Below are 21,263 nucleotides of genomic sequence, written 5' to 3' on the forward strand. Positions count from 1 at the left end.
ACCTGATTTACAAGACTAACAAAATATATGAAAATATATTAAATTTGTGTGTATTTGCTTTGTTTATTTACCACTTGTCCAGATCGTCCAGGAAACCCTGGCATCCCAGCCTCGCCTTTCTCCCCCTTATCGCCACGAAAGCCCAGGTCACCTTTTTCTCCCTGTAACGCATAGAAGAATGTAAACACACAAACACATATGCCCAGGTAAAATAACCACACACAAGTGTTTTATAAAGACATGTAGACAAAACAAAGCATACAACGCAGCATTCTAACTTTTTAACGTTGTAACTTTTTTACTCAGTCAAGGTCTGGTGACCATTCTCAAAAGATGTGATTTATTGGATGTTTTACACTTACCGTTGAACCTGTTCCTTTTCCCAGTATAGTCACTGTGATGAAAAACAAAAGATCAAAATGTAAATAAATGTGGGTACAATACATTGGTATAAAAAAAAGAGATTTGCAGTGCTGTAAAAAGTATTTGCCCCTTTCCATTTTCTTCTATTTTAGCAAATTTGTCACATTTAAATATTTCAGATCCTACAGCTAATTTAATGAAAGATAAAGACAACATGAGTACACAAAAATGCAGTTTAAAAATTAACATTACATTTATTAAGGATTAAGATTTTTTAAAACCTATATAACCCATGTGTAAAAGTAATTCCCTTCCTAAACTTAATAACTGGTTAATAATTGCAATAACCTGCCTTTTATTTCACTGTGGAGTAATTTTGGCCCACTCCACAGAACTTTTAAATTTCCAATGTCTTAATACAATGTTTTAATACATTGATTTTCGAACTTAAACTGCCCCTTGTCACAGCATCTCAGTGAGATAGCCACTTCAAAACCCCAATTTTGTTTATTTTGAGCCATTCAGCGATGGTCTTGTTTGTGTGCTTTGGATCAGCTAAAGCTTTAGGTCACAAACAGACATCATCCTTTAGTATTTTTTCAGAATTCCTAGTTCTGTCAACTATGAAAAGTTGTCCAAGTCTTGCAGAAACAAAGCTCCAGACAATCACACTACCACCATCATGTTTGACTGTTGGTATGACATTCTTATGGTGAAATGTGTGTTCTTTTTGGTCAGCAGTGGTTTGCACCTTGCAACTCTCCTATGGATTGCCATATTTAAGTCTTTCTTGTACATTGTTGGGAAGGTTCACCACTGTTTCAAGTTTTCTCCATTTGTGGATAATGGGACTCAATGTGGTTTGATGATCAATGGCTTTGTAACCCTTTTCATACTGATAGATTTCAATGACTTTGTTTCACATCTGTATTTGAATCTCTTTAGATTCTGTGATTCTAACCTGCTTCACAGTGCCAAACATGCTATTTAAGTAATTCAACATGTGTGGCTAGTGAAACTGAACTCAATTTTTAATACAATTTAGTTAACTGTTTGATTTAGTAGCTAAAAGGCAATTACAGAATGAGATAGGTTTTAATAAATCAATATCTTTAATAACTGGAAGGATCATTTAAAAGCTACATTTTGTCTTTACTTGTGTTGTCTTTGTCTTATCTCAGTTAAAAGAAACAAATGTGACAAATTACCAAAAAATGCATAAAACAAAGGCAAATACTTTTCCACTGCACCGTGGTTAAGCTCACTAAAATGTGACGTACTTGTAGGACCTGGTGGGCCTTGAAGACCCCTTTCACCCTTCTCTCCTTTGGCACCAGAACAGCTAGCTCCTTCTAGGAGCCAAATAAAATCAAAAGGTAAGCCAGGTAAATGTAAGCAGTAAACTATCTTCCCCACATCATACTGCATGTATATAAATCAATTAAAACCAAATACAAACTTAATTTCTTAAATGTTGGGACAGTATGTAAAATGCAAATAATAACAGAAAGCAGTAATATGTATTTTGTTTTTACAAACACTTGATTGAAAGTAGTACAATATTTATATATTTTACTTTATATACTTTAGAAATATGCACTAATTTCTATTTAGATGCCTGCAAAACATTCATCTAAGTTGCACCAGAAGCAGTCTATAAAGGTTTGTGAAATGATTAAAAACATCTGTTTTGAAACGTTCCACAGGTAAACAGATAAATGGATAACAGGCGGGTGTTGTTATATTATATAATATTGTATTATATTATAGTATAGTTTATTATATTACATTATACAATCAATAACCTGTACATTATAAAGTGTAATAAAAATCAATAGAAACCATTGAGCAGCTGAAGTGAATTTTAATTACTAGAACAGCTGGTCTTCTCACTCCCCAAACAATTACAGAACATTAAAAGTAAAAGTGCTGTAAGGCAGTGGTAAACATGGTAAACATGCTCCTGTCGCAGCTTTTTTGGAACCTGCTGCAGCCATTATACTTAGAATGAGTGCATATGTACAAAATAATGAAGTTGATTAGTTGAAACATTAAATAGCTTGTACTGGTTGAATACAGGTAAAAAAATTATTGCAGTCAATTCTTATTTACATTTTTTCTACTGTTGCAACTTTTTCGTAATTTGGTTTATTAACGTAACTTATAGATATCACTACTACTGATATTACTTCTAATAATAATAATGATAGTCCATAGGGATATTATTTGACAGGTTTAGTGTGGGAGGAGGCCAGTGGCTTGCACACTGACCTTAACTTATGGTTTTGTAATGGAAGGTCCACCAAGCTTGTGGCTAGTTGTTCAAATACTTTTGACCATATACTGTAGATACCAGCTAATGACTAATGTGCTTTTTAAACTACTCCCTGCATAAATCAATAAATCATGCAATAAATCATGCCATGCACAGTCTGTTCACTAGGCCTCATAAGGCTATAGCAGCCAACACATTTCTTCCTCATTTAACTGCAGAGATGACCTCCGCTTCAAGCCTGCTTGGTCCACTTGGATTGTTTATAAAATGTTAAATTTTTTGTTTAAAGCAGCAATAAATCAGCAGATCTGTAAATCTCACCTGGAGCTGAATTTCCATTGATCTGTTTAAAACCCAAACAGAGAAAAAAAAACACAGTGAGTTGTGTGTCATGATAAATGGCAAAATTCGCACAGTAGTAAACAAAGCAGTGTTAATCCAAACAGAATGGTTTGAATGGAAACATCTGGCACATAGATCACTGTACGACCAGAACATTTAGTTCAGGATGCAGAAAAAAGACAAAGTGCAAAGATGAAACACTTGAGTTATGTGCATGCATAGTTTCATCAGATAAAAAAGTGATAAAGTTTAAAGAAGGATCATACAGTAAATTAGTCATAGGATCTCTGTCCCTTGCAACTTTAACCAGCTTCTCCGGTGGGATCCCTACAGGTGTTCCCAGATATAATCCCTCCAGTGGGTTCTGAGTCTGTCCCAGGGCCTCTTATAGGAGGTGTCTAGGAGGCATCCTTATTAGATGCCTGAACTATCTCAACTGGCTCCTCGCAACATGAAGGAGCAACAGTTCTAATCTAAGCTTCTCCCGGATTGCTGAGCTCCTCATCCGATCACATAGAGTATGCATAACCACCCGCTGGAGAAAACTCATTTGGCTGCTTGTATCTGCAATCTCATTCTTTTGGTCATTACCAAGAGGTCATGACCACAGCTGAGGCTGGGGACATAGATCAACCAGTAAATTGAGAGCTTTGCTTTGTGGCTCAGCTCTCTGTCTTTACCACTATGGTCCGGTACAGCAACATTATCACTGCCGACACTGCACCTAACCTACAGACGATCTCTCAATCCCTCTTCTCATTCCTTGTAAACTAGACCCAAATATTTAAACTTATTCATTTGGGATAGGTTCTCACTCCCTATCTGAAAGCAGAATGCCATTTTTCCCAGGAAATAATGTGTTTATTGTTAAGTTAATTTTTAAGCTTGTTAATACATACAATGTATCTAATTGGTCAGATTACAGTTAAATAAGTAACTAAAGCCTACATTAATCATTATAACAGAATGACACACGTTAGTTCAGCAAACTCATAGTATATTTGTCTCACATGCAACAGGCTGGGTTTATTAGAAATCTAGTTTAGATTATAGATTATAAGAAAGAATGTTGAATTTCTGTGCAAGTTCAATAAATAATGGAATACTGGCACAAATTTGCTTTTTCAATTTACTTGTCATGGAAAGCCAGAGCACTGCATAGTTTGGTGTTTGCATGGTAGCCCATCCCTTCATTTCATCCAGCCATAGACTGATGCATAGTCTGATGCTTTTTGTACTTCTAGCAAACCACAATTGTCTTACCAGCTGACATGTTGCATAAATAAGCAGCAATTACATGGTGCATCATAATGAATAGCCATGAATCATAACCAGTATTAGTATTAGTACATTGCTCCTAATAAACTGGCAATTTGTATGTGTTCGTGAACATAGTTATTTCTCTGACACGTTGAGTGAGAAACTACCAGACTATTTAATATCTTAAAGTTTAGTGTGAAATAATATACATTTACATTTTCGGCATTTAACAGACACCTTAATCCAAAGTGACCTACAGTACTGTGACAGTGAAATAAAGGCTTACAGTACTGTGACAGTGTACAGTCTAAGCAACTGAGGGTTTAGGACTTTGCTCAAGGGCCCAACAACAGAAACCTGGCAGTGGTGGGGCTTAAACCAGCAACCTTCTGATTACTAGTCCAGTACCTTAACCACTAGGCTACAGCTGCCCATACCTGTTTTACCTTGATAAGGTAAATTAATGATAATGTGAAAAACTAGCATGCGTCGGGCTATGGCTCTCCAGGACTCGTAAATATTGATAAGATTATTACATTTAATAAACAGTCCAAAGATTATTCAAACTTTTTTAGGATTTTTACAAAAGTATAATACTTTGCACATAAGGTAGAGAACTAATCTGATTTTAACACATATTAGGTCAAAAACATTGAACTGACACAGACAAACAGACAAAAAGCTCTACAGCAGTAATGTCCAGTCTTATTCACTAAAGAACAATGTGGCTGATGTTTTTTCTCTAACTAAGCTTGACTGGTATAGAAACCAGCAGCCACCAGGCACTTTGCACATAAGAATGGCCACCCTGCTCTTCGTCTTATATTCATAGCAAAACTTCATGCAGTTGGAGGAGTGACAGCCATATAATAATAATATGATCATAAATATGATTAGTTAAAATTAGAACTATTTTAACCAATGCAACATATTTGTCTGACCAAGCACGTGTAACACATTGAGTTAGGCACTGAGAGGCAGGACAAAACCTTGTTTCACACAAGGTCACTTACAGGCATTTTACAGTTGGGCCGGGGAGGAATCGGGAGCACTGTCTATAAAAATGTGAATATATAAATATAATAAATGTAAAAGTAGATATATAGCATTAAAGTCACATTACATTTTAACAAAGAAAGAAAAAAAGAAGGAGAGAATAACACTTACTCCTCTGGGGCAGGTGAATATTCCAGGAGGTCCAGGTGGGCCAGGAGAACCAGGCGGACCCTTTTAGAGACAAAGTTTGGAGAAATAGAAATAACTTTAACCATTAAAAAATAGCACATTATTATTGTTCCTAATTGCATATGGACACTTGGACATCACATTCAGATCCACTAGATTTTGGTACATGGCTGCAGCAGTTTGATTCTATTCAGCCTGAAGGCTATTAGTACAGTTGGGCATTGATTTTGTTCAAAAAGACCTGCAAACAGTCTGCTTTACTATTTAACCCAAATGTGTTGGAACAACTTAAATCAGAATTATCTGCAGCCTATTCAAAAGACCTAAACTATTTCCTCATGGACATAATTTTGTGTGTGGGCTATGCCAGACTAAAACATACAAGGACCTTTTCCAAACTGTTTTTACAATTCTTTTGAACACACTTATATGTTGTAAAAATAAGATTTTTTCTTTCTAGGAACTAATAGGTCTATCCTAAAACAGTTCTAGAGAATTCTTTCCTATCCACCTCATTGTTCTCTTGCCATCTACTAGACTTATTTGTAAGACAACAATATATTTGTTATAAAATTGCATTTTAAACAGCTAATCAATAAACATAATTAATAATATAATTTAAACATAACAAATAACTGCCACATAGATTTGCACTGCATCTTGGTGGTTCAGTGGTCTATTACTCTAGCACACCACCGCTTAAATCTGGGTTTAAATTTTAGCAGTGCTATTGGCCGGCTGGGCATTTACATGGACATGATTGGCTATGTTTTGGGTGCGGCAAACTTTAACCAGATAAAGTGAATGATGAAAGTGAAAAAAAAAAATCTTAAGTTTAAAGATACTAATACAGTATACTAAAGATACTAAGTTATTATAATATAACTTAACTGTTATAAAATGTTACATAGAATTTATTTAAACATAGAACTAAGATAAAACTACATTAAAAAATCAAAATATATAGTCAGCTCAGTCTTAAAATCCTTAAAAAAAATTTATATGAATGACACCAGTTTCGTAGCGTGCAATTACTATAACAACTTACAAGGTCAGTGAAATTATGTGGAGAGTAATGGGATTGTATGAAAACCAGACTTAGTTGTTTATATTTCTAGACATGCTGTCATGTGTGTGTGTGTGTGTGTGTGTGTGTGTGTTGGTCTGCAATACTTACCGGTAATCCGGTTGAGTCTCCTTTTTCTCCCTTGAGTCCATTTAAACCAGGACGACCCTTAAGTAAGAAAAAAAAGAGCCTAATTGATAATGTGCAAACTATACTGACTCCATTTACCACATTTAACAATGCTGAACACCAGCAAGAAGCACAGACAGACTAATAAAACATGCTGGATTTGGCTGACGACATGTTGCATAACTTACCGGGCGACCAGGAAATCCAAATTCGCCTTTAGGTCCAACTGGTCCGACAGGCCCCTGTTTAATACAACCAGATACATAAATAAAATGTCTTTAGGGCAAAGATGTTCACTAATCAATGTAGTCTTTGTAACAGGTGCACACACAAATGGAATCAAGCTGCAGGAAACAGACTAACTGTTCCAGTCGGCCTGCTCTGGTACATGCAACTCTGGCCTCACAACATTTTCCAAAACACTTTGAACAGAAGCAGCTGTAGCCTTACAACAAATGCAACGGGGGGAGGAAAACACTTTAAAATAGAGCCTGGCAAACATAATAATAGAGTCTCAAATGTTTTATAATGACTATCAGGCACGTAAAAATGTCATTATAGTGTCTCTGCACTTACCATCACACCAGGTGGTCCAGGAACACCACTGTCACCCTAGAAAGCATTAAATAGTAATAAGTACTTTATGTGTGTTATGCTAGTTAAAAAAATACAGCGTGCTGTTTTATTAATTCAATTTCTATCTACCACTTTTGAAGCATGTGTGTGTAATTACCACAGACTATAAGTTCAACATATTTTCCTGTATTGAGAATTACTAACAATCACACTAACAATAATTGTCTATGGACAACTGATTGGACAGTTGTTACACATTCAAAAAACTGTAGAACAACTGAATAAGTCATAAACAGTCAAAATATGACTACATTTTGGACAAAAAATGTGTAAATTAGATTTGTAGAAGCGTAATAAAACAACATAGAAACAGTGTTTGATGAAAATGTTTTTCCTATTAGATTTGTTATTATTTTATTTAGCTTTATTTAGAATCAGTCACATGTTAAATGTGTAAGTAGCACTGAGACAAGTAGCTTGTACTTTAACTACTTTTTTAAATAAAGTATATTGTAAGGTACTTTCTTTAAAAAAAAGAGCCAGATAAAGCTCTGCACCTGCAATGTTTTAGCAGAGAAAACCTCATTTGCATGATGCTTAACCAAAGCAGAACAATACTACGGAGCCCCTTAGGGGTCACTAAGGAAAAAAATATATATGAAGAGTGTAATCCGTACCCTCGGTTTAGTAAACCGTACGCACGGTTTAGTAAACCGTACCCACGGTTTAGTAATCCGTACCCTCGGTTTAGTAATCCGTACCCTCGGTTTAGTAATCCGTACCCTCGGTTTAGTAAACCGTACCCTCAGTTTAGTAAACCGTACGCACGGATTGTCTGCGCTACAAGTTTTACTGTGCGCCCACACCCCGTTTTACGGTAATACAGTTGCGAAGCATTGAAGAGAATAAAGCATCTTTTTACAGCTGGGGTGATGGGATAGCAAACTTATTAAAAAGTCAAATCAAAATCTTATCAAATGCCACCCCACAATCATAAATAACACGAGTACTTAGCTTGTGATTTGAGAGTATTTTACCTTAGGAATTTAGAATAATAGGATTGCAAACCAACGTAAAGTGAAATGTACAGTATAAATGTCTGAGACTCATAAAGTCAGTAAGTAGAAGTAGGAGTATTCTTTAAGAGTCTGATGGGGTGATTTGATAATAATTTTATTTGCATTTTACTTTGTTGGTTTGCAATCCTATTATTCTAAATTCCTAGGGTAAAATAGTCTCAAAATCACAAGATGAGTACTAGTGTTATTTATTGATTTATTTATGTATTGTTTATTTATTGTTATTGATTTGACTTTTTAATAAGTTTGCTATCCCATCACCCCAGATTACTACAGTAAAGATGTCTGAAATGTATTCCATTAATAAAAGAGTTAATGCTCTTAAAGAAAAAAGTGGAGTGCTTTCAAATTGGTCTGTAACAATTCCACTTGTTTTAATGGAATTTTAAAATTTAACATTTACATTTACATTTTTACTAGTCCTGTGCCTTAACCACTAGGCCTTAACCACTAGGCTACGGCTTGGCTACGGCTTTACATTTGCATAATTTTACCATGGTATGTCTTTTGTTGCCTATATATATATATATACAGTGTATCACAAAAGTGAGTACACCCCTCACATTTCTGCAAATATTTCATTATATCTTTTCATGGGACAACACTATAGACATGAAACTTGGATATAACTTAGAGTAGTCAGTGTACAGCTTGTATAGCAGTATAGATTTACTGTCTTCTGAAAATAACTCAACACACAGCCATTAATGTCTAAATAGCTGGCAACATAAGTGAGTACACCCCACAGTGAACATGTCCAAATTGTGCCCAAATGTGTCGTTGTCCCTCCCTGGTGTCATGTGTCAAGGTCCCAGGTGTAATTGGGGAGCAGGGCTGTTAAATTTGGTGTTTTGGGTACAATTCTCTCATACTGGCCACTGGATATTCAACATGGCACCTCATGGCAAAGAACTCTCTGAGGATGTGAGAAATAGAATTGTTGCTCTCCACAAAGATGGCCTGGGCTATAAGAAGATTGCTAACACCCTGAAACTGAGCTACAGCATGGTGGCCAAGGTCATACAGTGGTTTTCCAGGACAGGTTCCACTCGGAACAGGCTTCGCCAGGGTCGACCAAAGAAGTTGAGTCCACGTGTTCGGCGTCATATCCAGAGGTTGGCTTTAAAAAATAGACACATGAGTGCTGCCAGCATTGCTGCAGAGGTTGAAGACGTGGGAGGTCAGCCTGTCAGTGCTCAGATCATACGCCGCACACTGCATCAACTCGGTCTGCATGGTCGTCATCCCAGAAGGAAGCTGACGCACAAGAAAGCCCGCAAACAGTTTGCTGAAGACAAGCAGTCCAAGAACATGGATTACTGGAATGCCCTGTGGTCTGACGAGACCAAGATAAACTTGTTTGGCTCAGATGGTGTCCAGCATGTGTGGCGGCGCCCTGGTGAGAAGTACCAAGACAACTGTATCTTGCCTACAGTCAAGCATGGTGGTGGTAGCATCATGGTCTTGGGCTGCATGAGTGTTGCTGGCACTGGGGAGCTGCAGTTCATTGAGGGAATCATGAATTCCAACATGTACTGTGACATTCTGAAACAGAGCATGATCCCCTCACTTCGAAAACTGGGCCTCATGGCAGTTTTCCAACAGGATAACGACCCCAAACACAACCTCCAAGATGACAACTGCCTTGCTGAGGAAGCTGAAGGTAAAGGTGATGGACTAAACCAAATTGAGCACCTGTGGCGCATCCTCAAGTGGAAGGTGGAGGAGTTCAAGGTGTCTAACATCCACCAGCTCCGTGATGTCATCATGGAGGAGTGGAAGAGGATTCCAGTAGCAACCTGTGCAGCTCTGGTGAATTCCATGCCCAGGAGGGTTAAGGCAGTGCTGGATAATAATGGTGGTCACACAAAATATTGACACATTTGGGCACAATTTGGACATGTTCACTGTGGGGTGTACTCACTTATGTTGCCAGCCATTTAGACATTAATGGCTGTGTGTTGAGTTATTTTCAGAAGACAGTAAATCTACACTGCTATACAAGTTGTACACTGACTACTCTAAGTTATATCCAAGTTTTAGTTCTATAGTGTTGTCCCATGAAAAGATATAATAAAATATTTGCAGAAATGTGAGGGGTGTACTCACTTTTGTGATACACTGTATGTATATATATATATACAGTGTATCACAAAAGTGAGTACACCCCTCACATTTCTGCAGATATTTAAGTATATCTTTTCATGGGACAACACTGACAAAATGACACTTTGACACAATGAAAAGTAGTCTGTGTGCAGCTTATATAACAGTGTAAATTTATTCTTCCCTCAAAATAACTCAATATACAGCCATTAATGTCTAAACCACCGGCAACAAAAGTGAGTACACCCCTAAGAGACTACACCCCTAAATGTCCAAATTGAGCACTGCTTGTCATTTTCCCTCCAAAATGTCATGTGATTTGTTAGTGTTACTAGGTCTCAGGTGTGCATAGGGAGCAGGTGTGTTCAATTTAGTAGTACAGCTCTCACACTCTCTCATACTGGTCACTGAAAGTTTCAACATGGCACCTCATGGCAAAGAACTCTCTGAGGATCTTAAAAGACGAATTGTTGCGCTACATGAAGATGGCCAAGGCTACAAGAAGATTGCCAACACCCTGAAACTGAGCTGCAGCACAGTGGCCAAGATCATCCAGCGTTTTAAAAGAGCAGGGTCCACTCAGAACAGACCTCGCGTTGGTCGTCCAAAGAAGCTGAGTGCACGTGCTCAGCGTCACATCCAACTGCTGTCTTTGAAAGATAGGCGCAGGAGTGCTGTCAGCATTGCTGCAGAGATTGAAAAGGTGGGGGGTCAGCCTGTCAGTGCTCAGACCATACGCCGCACACTACATCAAATTGGTCTGCATGGCTGTCACCCCAGAAGGAAGCCTCTTCTGAAGTCTCTACACAAGAAAGCCCGCAAACAGTTTGCTGAAGACATGTCAACAAAGGACATGGATTACTGGAACCATGTCCTATGGTCTGATGAGACCAAGATTAATTTGTTTGGTTCAGATGGTCTCAAGCATGTGTGGCGGCAATCAGGTGAGGAGTACAAAGATAAGTGTGTCATGCCTACAGTCAAGCCTGGTGGTGGGAATGCCATGGCCTGGGGCTGCATGAGTGCAGCAGGTGTTGGGGAGTTACATTTCATTGAGGGACACATGAACTCCAATATGTACTGTGAAATACTGAAGAAGAGCATGATCCCCTCCCTCCGGAAACTGGGTCGCAGGGCAGTGTTCCAGCATGATAATGACCCCAAACACACCTCTAAGACGACCACTGCTTTATTGAAGAGGCTGAGGGTAAAGGTGATGGACTGGCCAAGCATGTCTCCAGACCTAAACCCAATAGAACATCTTTGGGGCAAAGTCTCGAATATCCACCAGCTCCGTGATGTCGTCATGGAGGAGTGGAAAAGCATTCCAGTGGCAATCTGTGAAGCTCTGGTAAACTCCATGCCCAGGAGAGTTAAGGCAGTTCTGGGAAATAATGGTGGCCACACAAAATATTGACACTTCAGGAACTTTCACTAAGGGGTGTACTCACTTTTGTTGCCGGTGGTTTAGACATTAATGGCTGTATATTGAGTTATTTTGAGGGAAGAATAAATTTACACTGTTATATAAGCTGCACACAGACTACTTTTCATTGTGTCAAAGTGTCATTTTGTCAGTGCTGTCCCATGAAAAGATATACTTAAATATCTGCAGAAATGTGAGGGGTGTACTCACTTTTGTGATACACTGTATATATGTGTGTGTGTGTGTGTGTGTGTGTGTGTTATTATATCTAATATATAGTATATTAAGCTGCAAAAAGATGCTTTATCCTCTTCAATGTTTCGCAACTGTATTACCGTAAAACGGGTTTTAGGCTACGTAATTTGAGGGTACGGATTACTAAACCGAGGGTACGGATTACTAAACCGTGCGTACGGTTTACTAAACCGAGGGTACGGATTTTGTCTTCACATATTTTTTTTCCTTAGTGACCCATAAGGGGCTCCGTACAATTCTGTACTTAAAGAAACACAACATAAAAGATGAAACTAATTAGAAAATACAATATTGAAAAGTAACAAAGTATCATGCACGTCCATGCCCCCTGCTGGTCATTAGTGGTTACAGTAAGTAGTAACTTGTCATCAATCCAGCACACATAATACATTTTAAAAACATACGCCTACTACAGTTTGTTGTGTAAGGAGAGCATCCAAAAATCACTTAGTTATCCTTTCTCTGGTACTCTTAAAGAAATAGTCTATGTAGTTAGTAATCTTACTTGTAATTAGCAGAAAAGGCGATGCATTTCTCAGGAGCTTTATTGTTGCTATATTTGGCTGAATGGAATTTAGCTGCCCGTACACTTAATGCATTATATGTGTGTTAACTCTAGTAGTTGTTATTACACACACTTCAGAATCAGTAGATAGAGAATAGGTTAAAAAAACAAAAGTAATTACTTAGTGACTACATGGACTAAAGTGTGACATATACTGTACATTACAAAGCCAAGAATATGTGAAGTTGTATGTGCATGTGTGAGTTTTAACTTAGAAATCACCTTGGTTCCCTTTGGCCAAGTCACTCCAGACCGTAATGATTCTTCTAGACCAATCATTATCCCTGGTTCACCTTTCTCACCCTACATGCAAAACACACATTTATACATAAGTGGATGAGTAGATTACAAGTTAAAAATGTAACTTTTCAAATATAGAATTTCTTTAAAAAAATTAATAATCTAATAATCATTTAAGTTTAAATGCATTGGTGGATAGCCTTATAAAACAAAAATTTGGTTACATACTGTAGGTGGGTGAAAAAGGTTAAACAAACTTTAGGAGAACCTCAGAATAAAAGCTGACAAGCTGATAGTGTGCAAGAACAAAGTCAGAAGAAGCTCTAGTGTGTGCAGTCAGCACTTAAGAATGAGCAATTTGACAATATAAACTATCTCACCATATGATCATATACAAAGATGCAGATACAGTTAAAGTCTTAAGTTTACATAGGCCCTAGCTACAAACAAAAGGTCAGTTAGTCTCACTACAATAGTTTAAGAATGTAAAATATCAGAATTATACTAAAATAATGATTTATATGAGATTTCATTTCTTTCATCAAATTCTCAGTGGCTCATACTGTACATTTGCATACATGTGGTTAGTATTTAATAGCATTGCCTTTAAATTGATTCACGTGTTGGAATTATGTTATTTGGCTTGCAAGCCTCCCTTTTTATATATATATTTTTAACATATTTTTTATAAACTTCTTCTTTTTATACTTTTAGACATTAATATTTAAGGACTTAATTGTTGTGTGTATTTCACCATTTTAGTGTATATGTGTATGTGACACCGTATGTTCCTGTTTTTCTTTTTCGCACAGAAAATGTTCTTGTATTTTATATACTGTACAATGAAAATAAAAGCATTCATTCATTCATTTTCCACCATGCAAAATGATGATCATTATAGCCAAAAAGTTACATTTTTGTTTTATCAGACCAAGTAAGACTTTTGTCTCCATGTGCATACATATTATAATTCATTTTATAATCGACTTGAATTAATAATTTGATATAGAGGAATTGGTCAAAATACAACTTAAATTCAGACAGGACTGGTTAGCAGCTACAGAAAGCATCTGGATGAAATCGAAGCCAGTAAAACAGGTTTTACTATTTTCTAAAAATAAAAAAAGTTACACATATTTGTTCTTGGAGGTCCTTTAATTAAGACATTTAAGAAGTTGTACGAACTGTTTGTTAAATGTATTTACAATTATGACTTCAATGACAATCAGATTTAATGAGCCATTCATGCAGAAATCCAGATAATTACAGACTTTACAATGTTTTTCCCACAAGTCTCACAAGCTTATAGAAAAGCAAGCACGCAGATTCATTGATGTATAGTCAAGCAACCCATTGCAATCTAAACACACACAGACTTGCAGGTTAATGCAAACCATGTGCCAGAAAAGCACCCAAGGCTCTTTTAAAAGAGGTTAGCATTGGATAGCAATCTTCTTGTTTCTAAATGTGTCTGGACTGAATTTGCTGGTGTGTGTGTGTGTGTGTGTGTGTGTGTGTGTGAAAAAAAAAGTCTGTCTGGTAGTCATTAAGCTCTTACACATCAATGCTTTGTGCTGGCCAGATACTCAATATGGAGTTGCTCTTTAATCTTAAATTGAGTGCGTCACTTCACTGATTAGGATCAAACACGTGCATACTGCTATTAGTAGATTATTGGGAGAGTGAGATTCTAACACATCAATATTGGATGATGTAAGAAATGAATCATTATGAAACATGTCAGAGGTCAGATCTGGATTTATTATGTAGAGTGCTGATTTAGACACAAAAAGCCCCTGTTCTTACACAAAGCCCTCAGAAAAGCTCCCCTCTGGACCAGACTCACCTTTAACCCTGGAGGGCCCAGGGCTCCTAGCATGCCACGGTCACCCTTTGGACCTCTTGGCCCCTAATACCACACAAAGTGAAAAAAAAAAGTTAGAAAACAATAATTTGTCCATTAATTACCAATAAATATTCTAATAGTTACTAAAGAACACATAGTTATTCAAGCAAAAAAATCTGAGTTATCTAAGCTGTTAACAATTTACTCAAAAGATTCTAGTTTTTTAATACTTAGTGTTTTTTACTTCCTTTTATAAAGTCCATGCTTTGTTTAAACAGTAGAGCTTTGGTACATAGTAAAGATGCACTGACAAATAGACACACACTATCACCAAAAAGTTTATTTTTTTACGTATTTCCTTTTTACTTTTGGATTTTCACTCAATTTCTCAAAAATGTTGTTGTCTCCAGTTCACATATTTCTCACTTATCATACAACATCTGGAGTGATGAGGGGCCATCTATGTTTTAAGACATTGGTTGCCTACCACTTTCATCTTTTTTAAACTTGAAAACATGAAACCTGCCCCAGTCCACAGTAGGCACCGTTGCAGATTCTTACACTCATTTTAATTACTGAATTTATGCATTTCTGAATAAGCAATTGCTAACAGGTGTAAAATAAAAAAAATATATAAAGGACAATATGTGCCTCCAATATGTGCTGCATCAGTTCCACCACAGCGTTTTTAACTTTTTTTCCAGCCTGTGCACAAAGCGAGGTCTACAAAGACATGAAGAAATGTTTGTCCAGTGGCCTGCACAGAGCCCTGACCTCAGCCTCACTGAACAGCTTTGGAATGAACTGGAACATCAATTCAGACTTTCTAGATCATCTTCAGCACCCAGCTATACAAATGCTCTTTTGACTGAATGTGCACAAACTCCCACAGACATACTTAAAAGTCTTATGAGAAGCCTTGTCAGAAGAGGGTTGTTGTTATAGCTGAATAGATCACACTCTATTTTAATACCATTTGTTTTTGAAATTGTACGTCCAACAAGCTCAGTCAGGTGTCCAAATACTTTTGGCTAGTGTATGTTGACTAACCTTTGTTAATACAGAACATATTTGATCCCAAACACATTAACATTATGTATTTACATTTTTTAAAGCACTTAATTCAAAGATGCCTGGGTTATTGTGCACATGTCACCGTATCTGGATTGCCCTATACTTGTAGCAATATTATTTGAACTGGATCAGAATTTGAAATAAATGCTATTGGAATACCTGGACTAGATGCTAGATGTAGTGCTTTAAGCTTCTAAAATGAATTTGTCAGTGGTCTCAAGTCTTGAACATATTCAAAAACTGTATTAAACTGTATAATTAAATGTAACTCTAACAGAACTGACAACACAGACAGAAATATGGTAATACATAATTATCCTTGATATTACATATATTCATATATACCTAAAAGCATAAGTGATATAAGACTACTAACCATGATCCCTTGTGTTTCAAAATTCCCTGAGAAGTTGAAGAGGCCCTCAGTATCATTTAGCATTAACTAGTATGGAGATAAAAAGTAAATAACAATTATCAAATAAGTTAAGTCTACAAAAAAAAAATTATTAAATAAATTGAGTCTACAATAACACTCATCTAATCAATACAGTAATAACAATTATCTAATTAATCACTACAGAGAATAAATTCTAAACACGTTTAAATGTGTTCACGTCTTGAACTCACATCCTGAAGGTTGATGACAGGTCCTGGTGGTCCGGGTGGCCCTGGTGGACCAGGAAGACTGACTCCATCTTGACCTCTTTCTCCCTAAATTTTAAAACACACCACACACACACACACACACATTTGACATGTTTATAGCTAGTGTGCATCAAACACATATTGGCAGAAACATACAGGTCTTTGTGTACCCACTTTTTGTCTTATATCTCCTTTCTCTCCCTTCTCGCCCTGGAGTAAAACAAAGACAAAGTGAGCACCAATTCAACAACAATATAATGTTTATAAACAGATGAACTCCAGCAAAGGCTCCAGAATTTGCTGATTCTATTTTCTAAAGTTTTCTAAACAACAAATCAGAAGAAAAATGAGACAATATGAAAAATGCAAAAGAATAATTAAATAAATAAATAATATAAAATTAATATAAAGAAACCTAATTGAAAAAATGACTTTTATATGAATGTAGACAGTATGAACCCAAATTTTGTCTGTTTAATTTCATTTAATTTGTTATTACACATTCATTCCTGCATTTCAGACCTGCAACACGTTCCAAAAAAGTGGGCTAAGTAATGAGGTAAAAAAATCTAAATAGGGATGGGAGTGGTGTGATGGCAGCATTAATGCCAAAATGTACATTGAGATTTTAGAACATAAGCTGCCCTTAGAACAACATATTTTCCATGGACATCTGTGCATTTTTCAGCAAGAAAGTGCAAAACCACATGTTGCACATGTTAAAAAGGCATAACTGCTGAAGAAAAGAGTACGGGTACTGGACTGGCCTGCCTGCAGTCCTGCCCTGTCCCCAATAGCATGTGTGGAGAATTTTGAAATGAAAACACTGCATTTATATTTGCATTTTCCATACTGTCCAAACTTTTTTTTTTATTTGGGTATGCAATTCTATACACATCACCCAAATCAAAGATACAGTGTATCACAAAAGTGAGTACACCCCTCACATTTCTGCAGATATTTAAGTATATCTTTTCATGGGACAACACTGACAAAATGACACTTTGACACAATGAAAAGTAGTCTGTGTGCAGCTTATATAACAGTGTAAATTTATTCTTCCCTCAAAATAACTCAATATACAGCCATTAATGTCTAAACCACCGGCAACAAAAGTGAGTACACCCCTTAGTGAAAGTTCCTGAAGTGTCAATATTTTGTGTGGCCACCATTATTTCCCAGAACTGCCTTAACTCTCCTGGGCATGGAGTTTACCAGAGCTTCACAGGTTGCCACTGGAATGCTTTTCCACTCCTCCATGACGACATCACGGAGCTGGCGGATATTCGAGACTTTGCGCTCCTCCACCTTCCGCTTGAGGATGCCCCAAAGATGTTCTATTGGGTTTAGGTCTGGAGACATGCTTGGCCAGTCCATCACCTTTACCCTCAGCCTCTTCAATAAAGCAGTGGTCGTCTTAGAGGTGTGTTTGGGGTCATTATCATGCTGGAACACTGCCCTGCGACCCAGTTTCCGGAGGGAGGGGATCATGCTCTGCTTCAGTATTTCACAGTACATATTGGAGTTCATGTGTCCCTCAATGAAATGTAACTCCCCAACACCTGCTGCACTCATGCAGCCCCAGACCATGGCATTCCCACCACCATGCTTGACTGTAGGCATGACACACTTATCTTTGTACTCCTCACCTGATTGCCGCCACACATGCTTGAGACCATCTGAACCAAACAAATTAATCTTGGTCTCATCAGACCATAGGACATGGTTCCAGTAATCCATGTCCTTTGTTGACATGTCTTCAGCAAACTGTTTGTGGGCTTTCTTGTGTAGAGACTTCAGAAGAGGCTTCCTTCTGGGGTGACAGCCATGCAGACCAATTTGATGTAGTGTGCGGCGTATGGTCTGAGCACTGACAGGCTGACCCCCCACCTTTTCAATCTCTGCAGCAATGCTGACAGCACTCCTGCGCCTATCTTTCAAAGACAGCAGTTGGATGTGACGCTGAGCACGTGCACTCAGCTTCTTTGGACGACCAACGCGAGGTCTGTTCTGAGTGGACCCTGCTCTTTTAAAACGCTGGATGATCTTGGCCACTGTGCTGCAGCTCAGTTTCAGGGTGTTGGCAATCTTCTTGTAGCCTTGGCCATCTTCATGTAGCGCAACAATTCGTCTTTTAAGATCCTCAGAGAGTTCTTTGCCATGAGGTGCCATGTTGGAACTTTCAGTGACCAGTATGAGAGAGTGTGAGAGCTGTACTACTAAATTGAACACACCTGCTCCCTATGCACACCTGAGACCTAGTAACACTAACAAATCACATGACACTTTGGAGGGAAAATGACAAGCAGTGCTCAATTTGGACATTTAGGGGTGTAGTCTCTTAGGGGTGTACTCACTTTTGTTGCCGGTGGTTTAGACATTAATGGCTGTATATTGAGTTATTTTGAGGGAAGAATAAATTTACACTGTTATATAAGCTGCACACAGACTACTTTTCATTGTGTCAAAGTGTCATTTTGTCAGTGTTGTCCCATGAAAAGATATACTTAAATATCTGCAGAAATGTGAGGGGTGTACTCACTTTTGTGATACACTGTATGTGAGTTATAACGGTGGGGACAGGATGTGCCTTTGTGTGATTTAATATAAAGTCTAGGAAATACTGTAATACTCACATTTTTTCCTGGAAGTCCCTGCAGTCCAGGTGCTCCATCAGGTCCTCTGGGACCAGGTTCTCCCTGCAAGGATGGACAAGAAATTACCATATAAATATTTTCTCTAATAGTCGTCTTTTGCTTGTCATATGTTTGTCATATGTAATATTTTACACTTTTACACAATGATGACAGTACAGGTAGTTTGTGTACACATGATTCCTCAGTTTAAGTACAATGTCTAACACAGTCGTGGACAATTTTGTATCTCCAATTCACCTCACTTGCATGTCTTTGGACTGTGGGAGGAAACCGTAGCTCCCGGAGGAAACCCAAGCAGACATGGAAAGAACATGCAATCTCCACACAGAAAGGACCTGAACCGCTCTACCGGGGCATGAACCCAGGACGTTCTTGCCGTGAGTCCAATGTGTTTGTCTTATGTCAAGAAGTAATTACAAAAAAGATGAAAAAGATGTTTTTTAACCAAATATCTATTTAAACTTTATGGCACTATTCCATATTGAGGAATATTTGATAAAAAATAAATCTTTGTTGTTTAAATAACACACATGATGCTGACAATTTGAGATGTTAGATTTTCTCTGAGGAGCCACCATGCGCCAATAAGATAGTTCTCATGTAATACAAATTTCAACTAATGGGGCAGTGATTAATGCTTAATATTTTACATTACACATTTTATAAAATATTTAAAAAACAATATATTAACTTCTTACATTTTTGGTAGTATAATAAGTTACTAACAAAATATAGGTTAATGCTGCATTTGGTAAATCTATTCATATTATTTTTGTGAAGTGAATGACAAAAATAATATAACTATGAAGTAATTTTTTGAAAACAAAAATAAAGTATGTGATAAAACTCGATAAGTGTGAATTAACATAAATGTGCTAGAAAGATAGTAAAAGTGCTTAATGAATATGTTAAAATAACATGTTGGGAAGGTTACTTGACCACAGCAGATGTGTTGTTTGTACTTTCACAGATGGCATTTGGATGTCAATGAGATCTAAGGGGAAGGAAATATGTGGAAACAGCAGCCTCTTTTGGCCATCAGGAATAAAATACAGTGTTTGCATATTTTAATATTTCCTGATAAAAACAAGAGGCTATATGTAGCAATATGGATCAGTGCTTTCAAAAATAAAAAGAAATAAAGCCCACTGTATGCATGTATTTTCCTTATTGTGTTACTGACCTTCTCTGAGGTGCCTGGAAGTCCATCTTGACCCTGAATCACAAAAACACAGGAGACCCAATGCACTATTTGATTTGGTGTAATATAGCATAGAACATGGCAGAAAAACCAATTACATAAGAATTGTCAACAAATATATTATATTTATGTTTGCTGTATACTGTATGTAGACTGCGTATATAGCACTCAATGCATGCGCTTACAACTACAGCTCAGAATGTATACAACCAATAAAAAACTATAATAGGGAAAATAATCTCTGTAACACTTTACCAAAACAACCTACCTTTGGGCCTGGAGCACCCTGAAGGCCAGGGAGACCCTAAGGAGAAGAAGAAAAAATCAGAAAAATAGTTAAAAATAATAGAGTTTGAGAATGCAAACAAAAGACTAAATTTCAAGCCACTACAAGAACACCTAAGGAAAAGGTTCATCCTGCTACTGTAGATGCACTTACAGGAGGCCCTCTAGGAAGTGAAGGCCCATAGCCACTGCCGCCAGCCATTCCTGAACTCTCTGAATCCTACAAGCACACACACACACACACACACACACACATGTTGTTGGTCCAGCTCTATTGTGTTAACATCAAATATAAAATTTGAATTTTTACTTTAAAAGATTAGTAATTCTGATAATAATAATAATAATAATAAATTTTATTTATAAGCGCCTTTCATAACACTCAAGGACACTTTACAAGAGTTTTTAAAACAAACATACAAAAGGACACCAAACATACAAAAGGACACAAAACATACAGGGACAATAAAGTGGAAATTACAGAGAATAGGCTATTTTGAACAGGTGAGTTTTGAGTCTAGATTTAAAAAGAGGAAGAGAATCTATGTTACGGATGTCGGGTGGGAGGGAGTTCCAGAGTTTGGGAGCAGAGCGGCTGAAGGCTCTGCTCCCCATGGTACTCAGACGAGCAGTAGGCAAAGAGAGATGAGTGGAAGAGGAGGATCTGAGCGAGCGGGAGGAAGATGCG

The 21,263-nt window shown here is 37.3% G+C and overlaps 1 protein-coding gene and 1 long non-coding RNA gene across 3 annotated transcripts in view; one reads left to right on the forward strand and one right to left on the reverse strand.

The window, feature by feature from the left end:
* The window catches only part of col15a1a (collagen, type XV, alpha 1a), a 91,089-nt gene that overhangs the window by 14,117 nt on the left and 55,709 nt on the right, over positions 1-21,263 (reverse strand). The window contains exons 17-34 of one of the 2 annotated variants that reach the window (XM_062991207.1): positions 20,730-20,795; positions 20,559-20,594; positions 20,273-20,305; positions 19,069-19,131; positions 16,607-16,642; positions 16,415-16,498; positions 16,164-16,229; positions 14,714-14,776; positions 12,850-12,930; positions 7,197-7,232; positions 6,809-6,862; positions 6,603-6,659; positions 5,408-5,467; positions 5,254-5,295; positions 2,960-2,981; positions 1,644-1,712; positions 363-394; positions 72-161 (exon numbers count right to left, since the gene is read on the reverse strand). In XM_062991207.1, coding sequence (XP_062847277.1) covers positions 72-161; positions 363-394; positions 1,644-1,712; positions 2,960-2,981; positions 5,254-5,295; positions 5,408-5,467; positions 6,603-6,659; positions 6,809-6,862; positions 7,197-7,232; positions 12,850-12,930; positions 14,714-14,776; positions 16,164-16,229; positions 16,415-16,498; positions 16,607-16,642; positions 19,069-19,131; positions 20,273-20,305; positions 20,559-20,594; positions 20,730-20,795 — 990 coding nt within the window. Of the gene's footprint in view, positions 1-71; positions 162-362; positions 395-1,643; positions 1,716-2,959; positions 2,982-5,253; positions 5,296-5,407; positions 5,468-6,602; positions 6,660-6,808; positions 6,863-7,196; positions 7,233-12,849; positions 12,931-14,713; positions 14,777-16,163; positions 16,230-16,414; positions 16,499-16,606; positions 16,643-19,068; positions 19,132-20,272; positions 20,306-20,558; positions 20,595-20,729; positions 20,796-21,263 lie in introns of both variants that reach the window. The other variant, XM_062991206.1, reaches the window with a different exon arrangement.
* On the forward strand, positions 131-20,158 carry LOC134309844 (uncharacterized). Its single transcript, XR_010011225.1, has 3 exons — positions 131-206; positions 1,650-1,739; positions 20,060-20,158. It is a non-coding gene; the product is annotated as an uncharacterized LOC134309844 (long non-coding RNA).

This window comes from Trichomycterus rosablanca, chromosome 3, assembly GCF_030014385.1.
Source record: "Trichomycterus rosablanca isolate fTriRos1 chromosome 3, fTriRos1.hap1, whole genome shotgun sequence".
Lineage (NCBI taxonomy): Eukaryota > Metazoa > Chordata > Actinopteri > Siluriformes > Trichomycteridae > Trichomycterus > Trichomycterus rosablanca.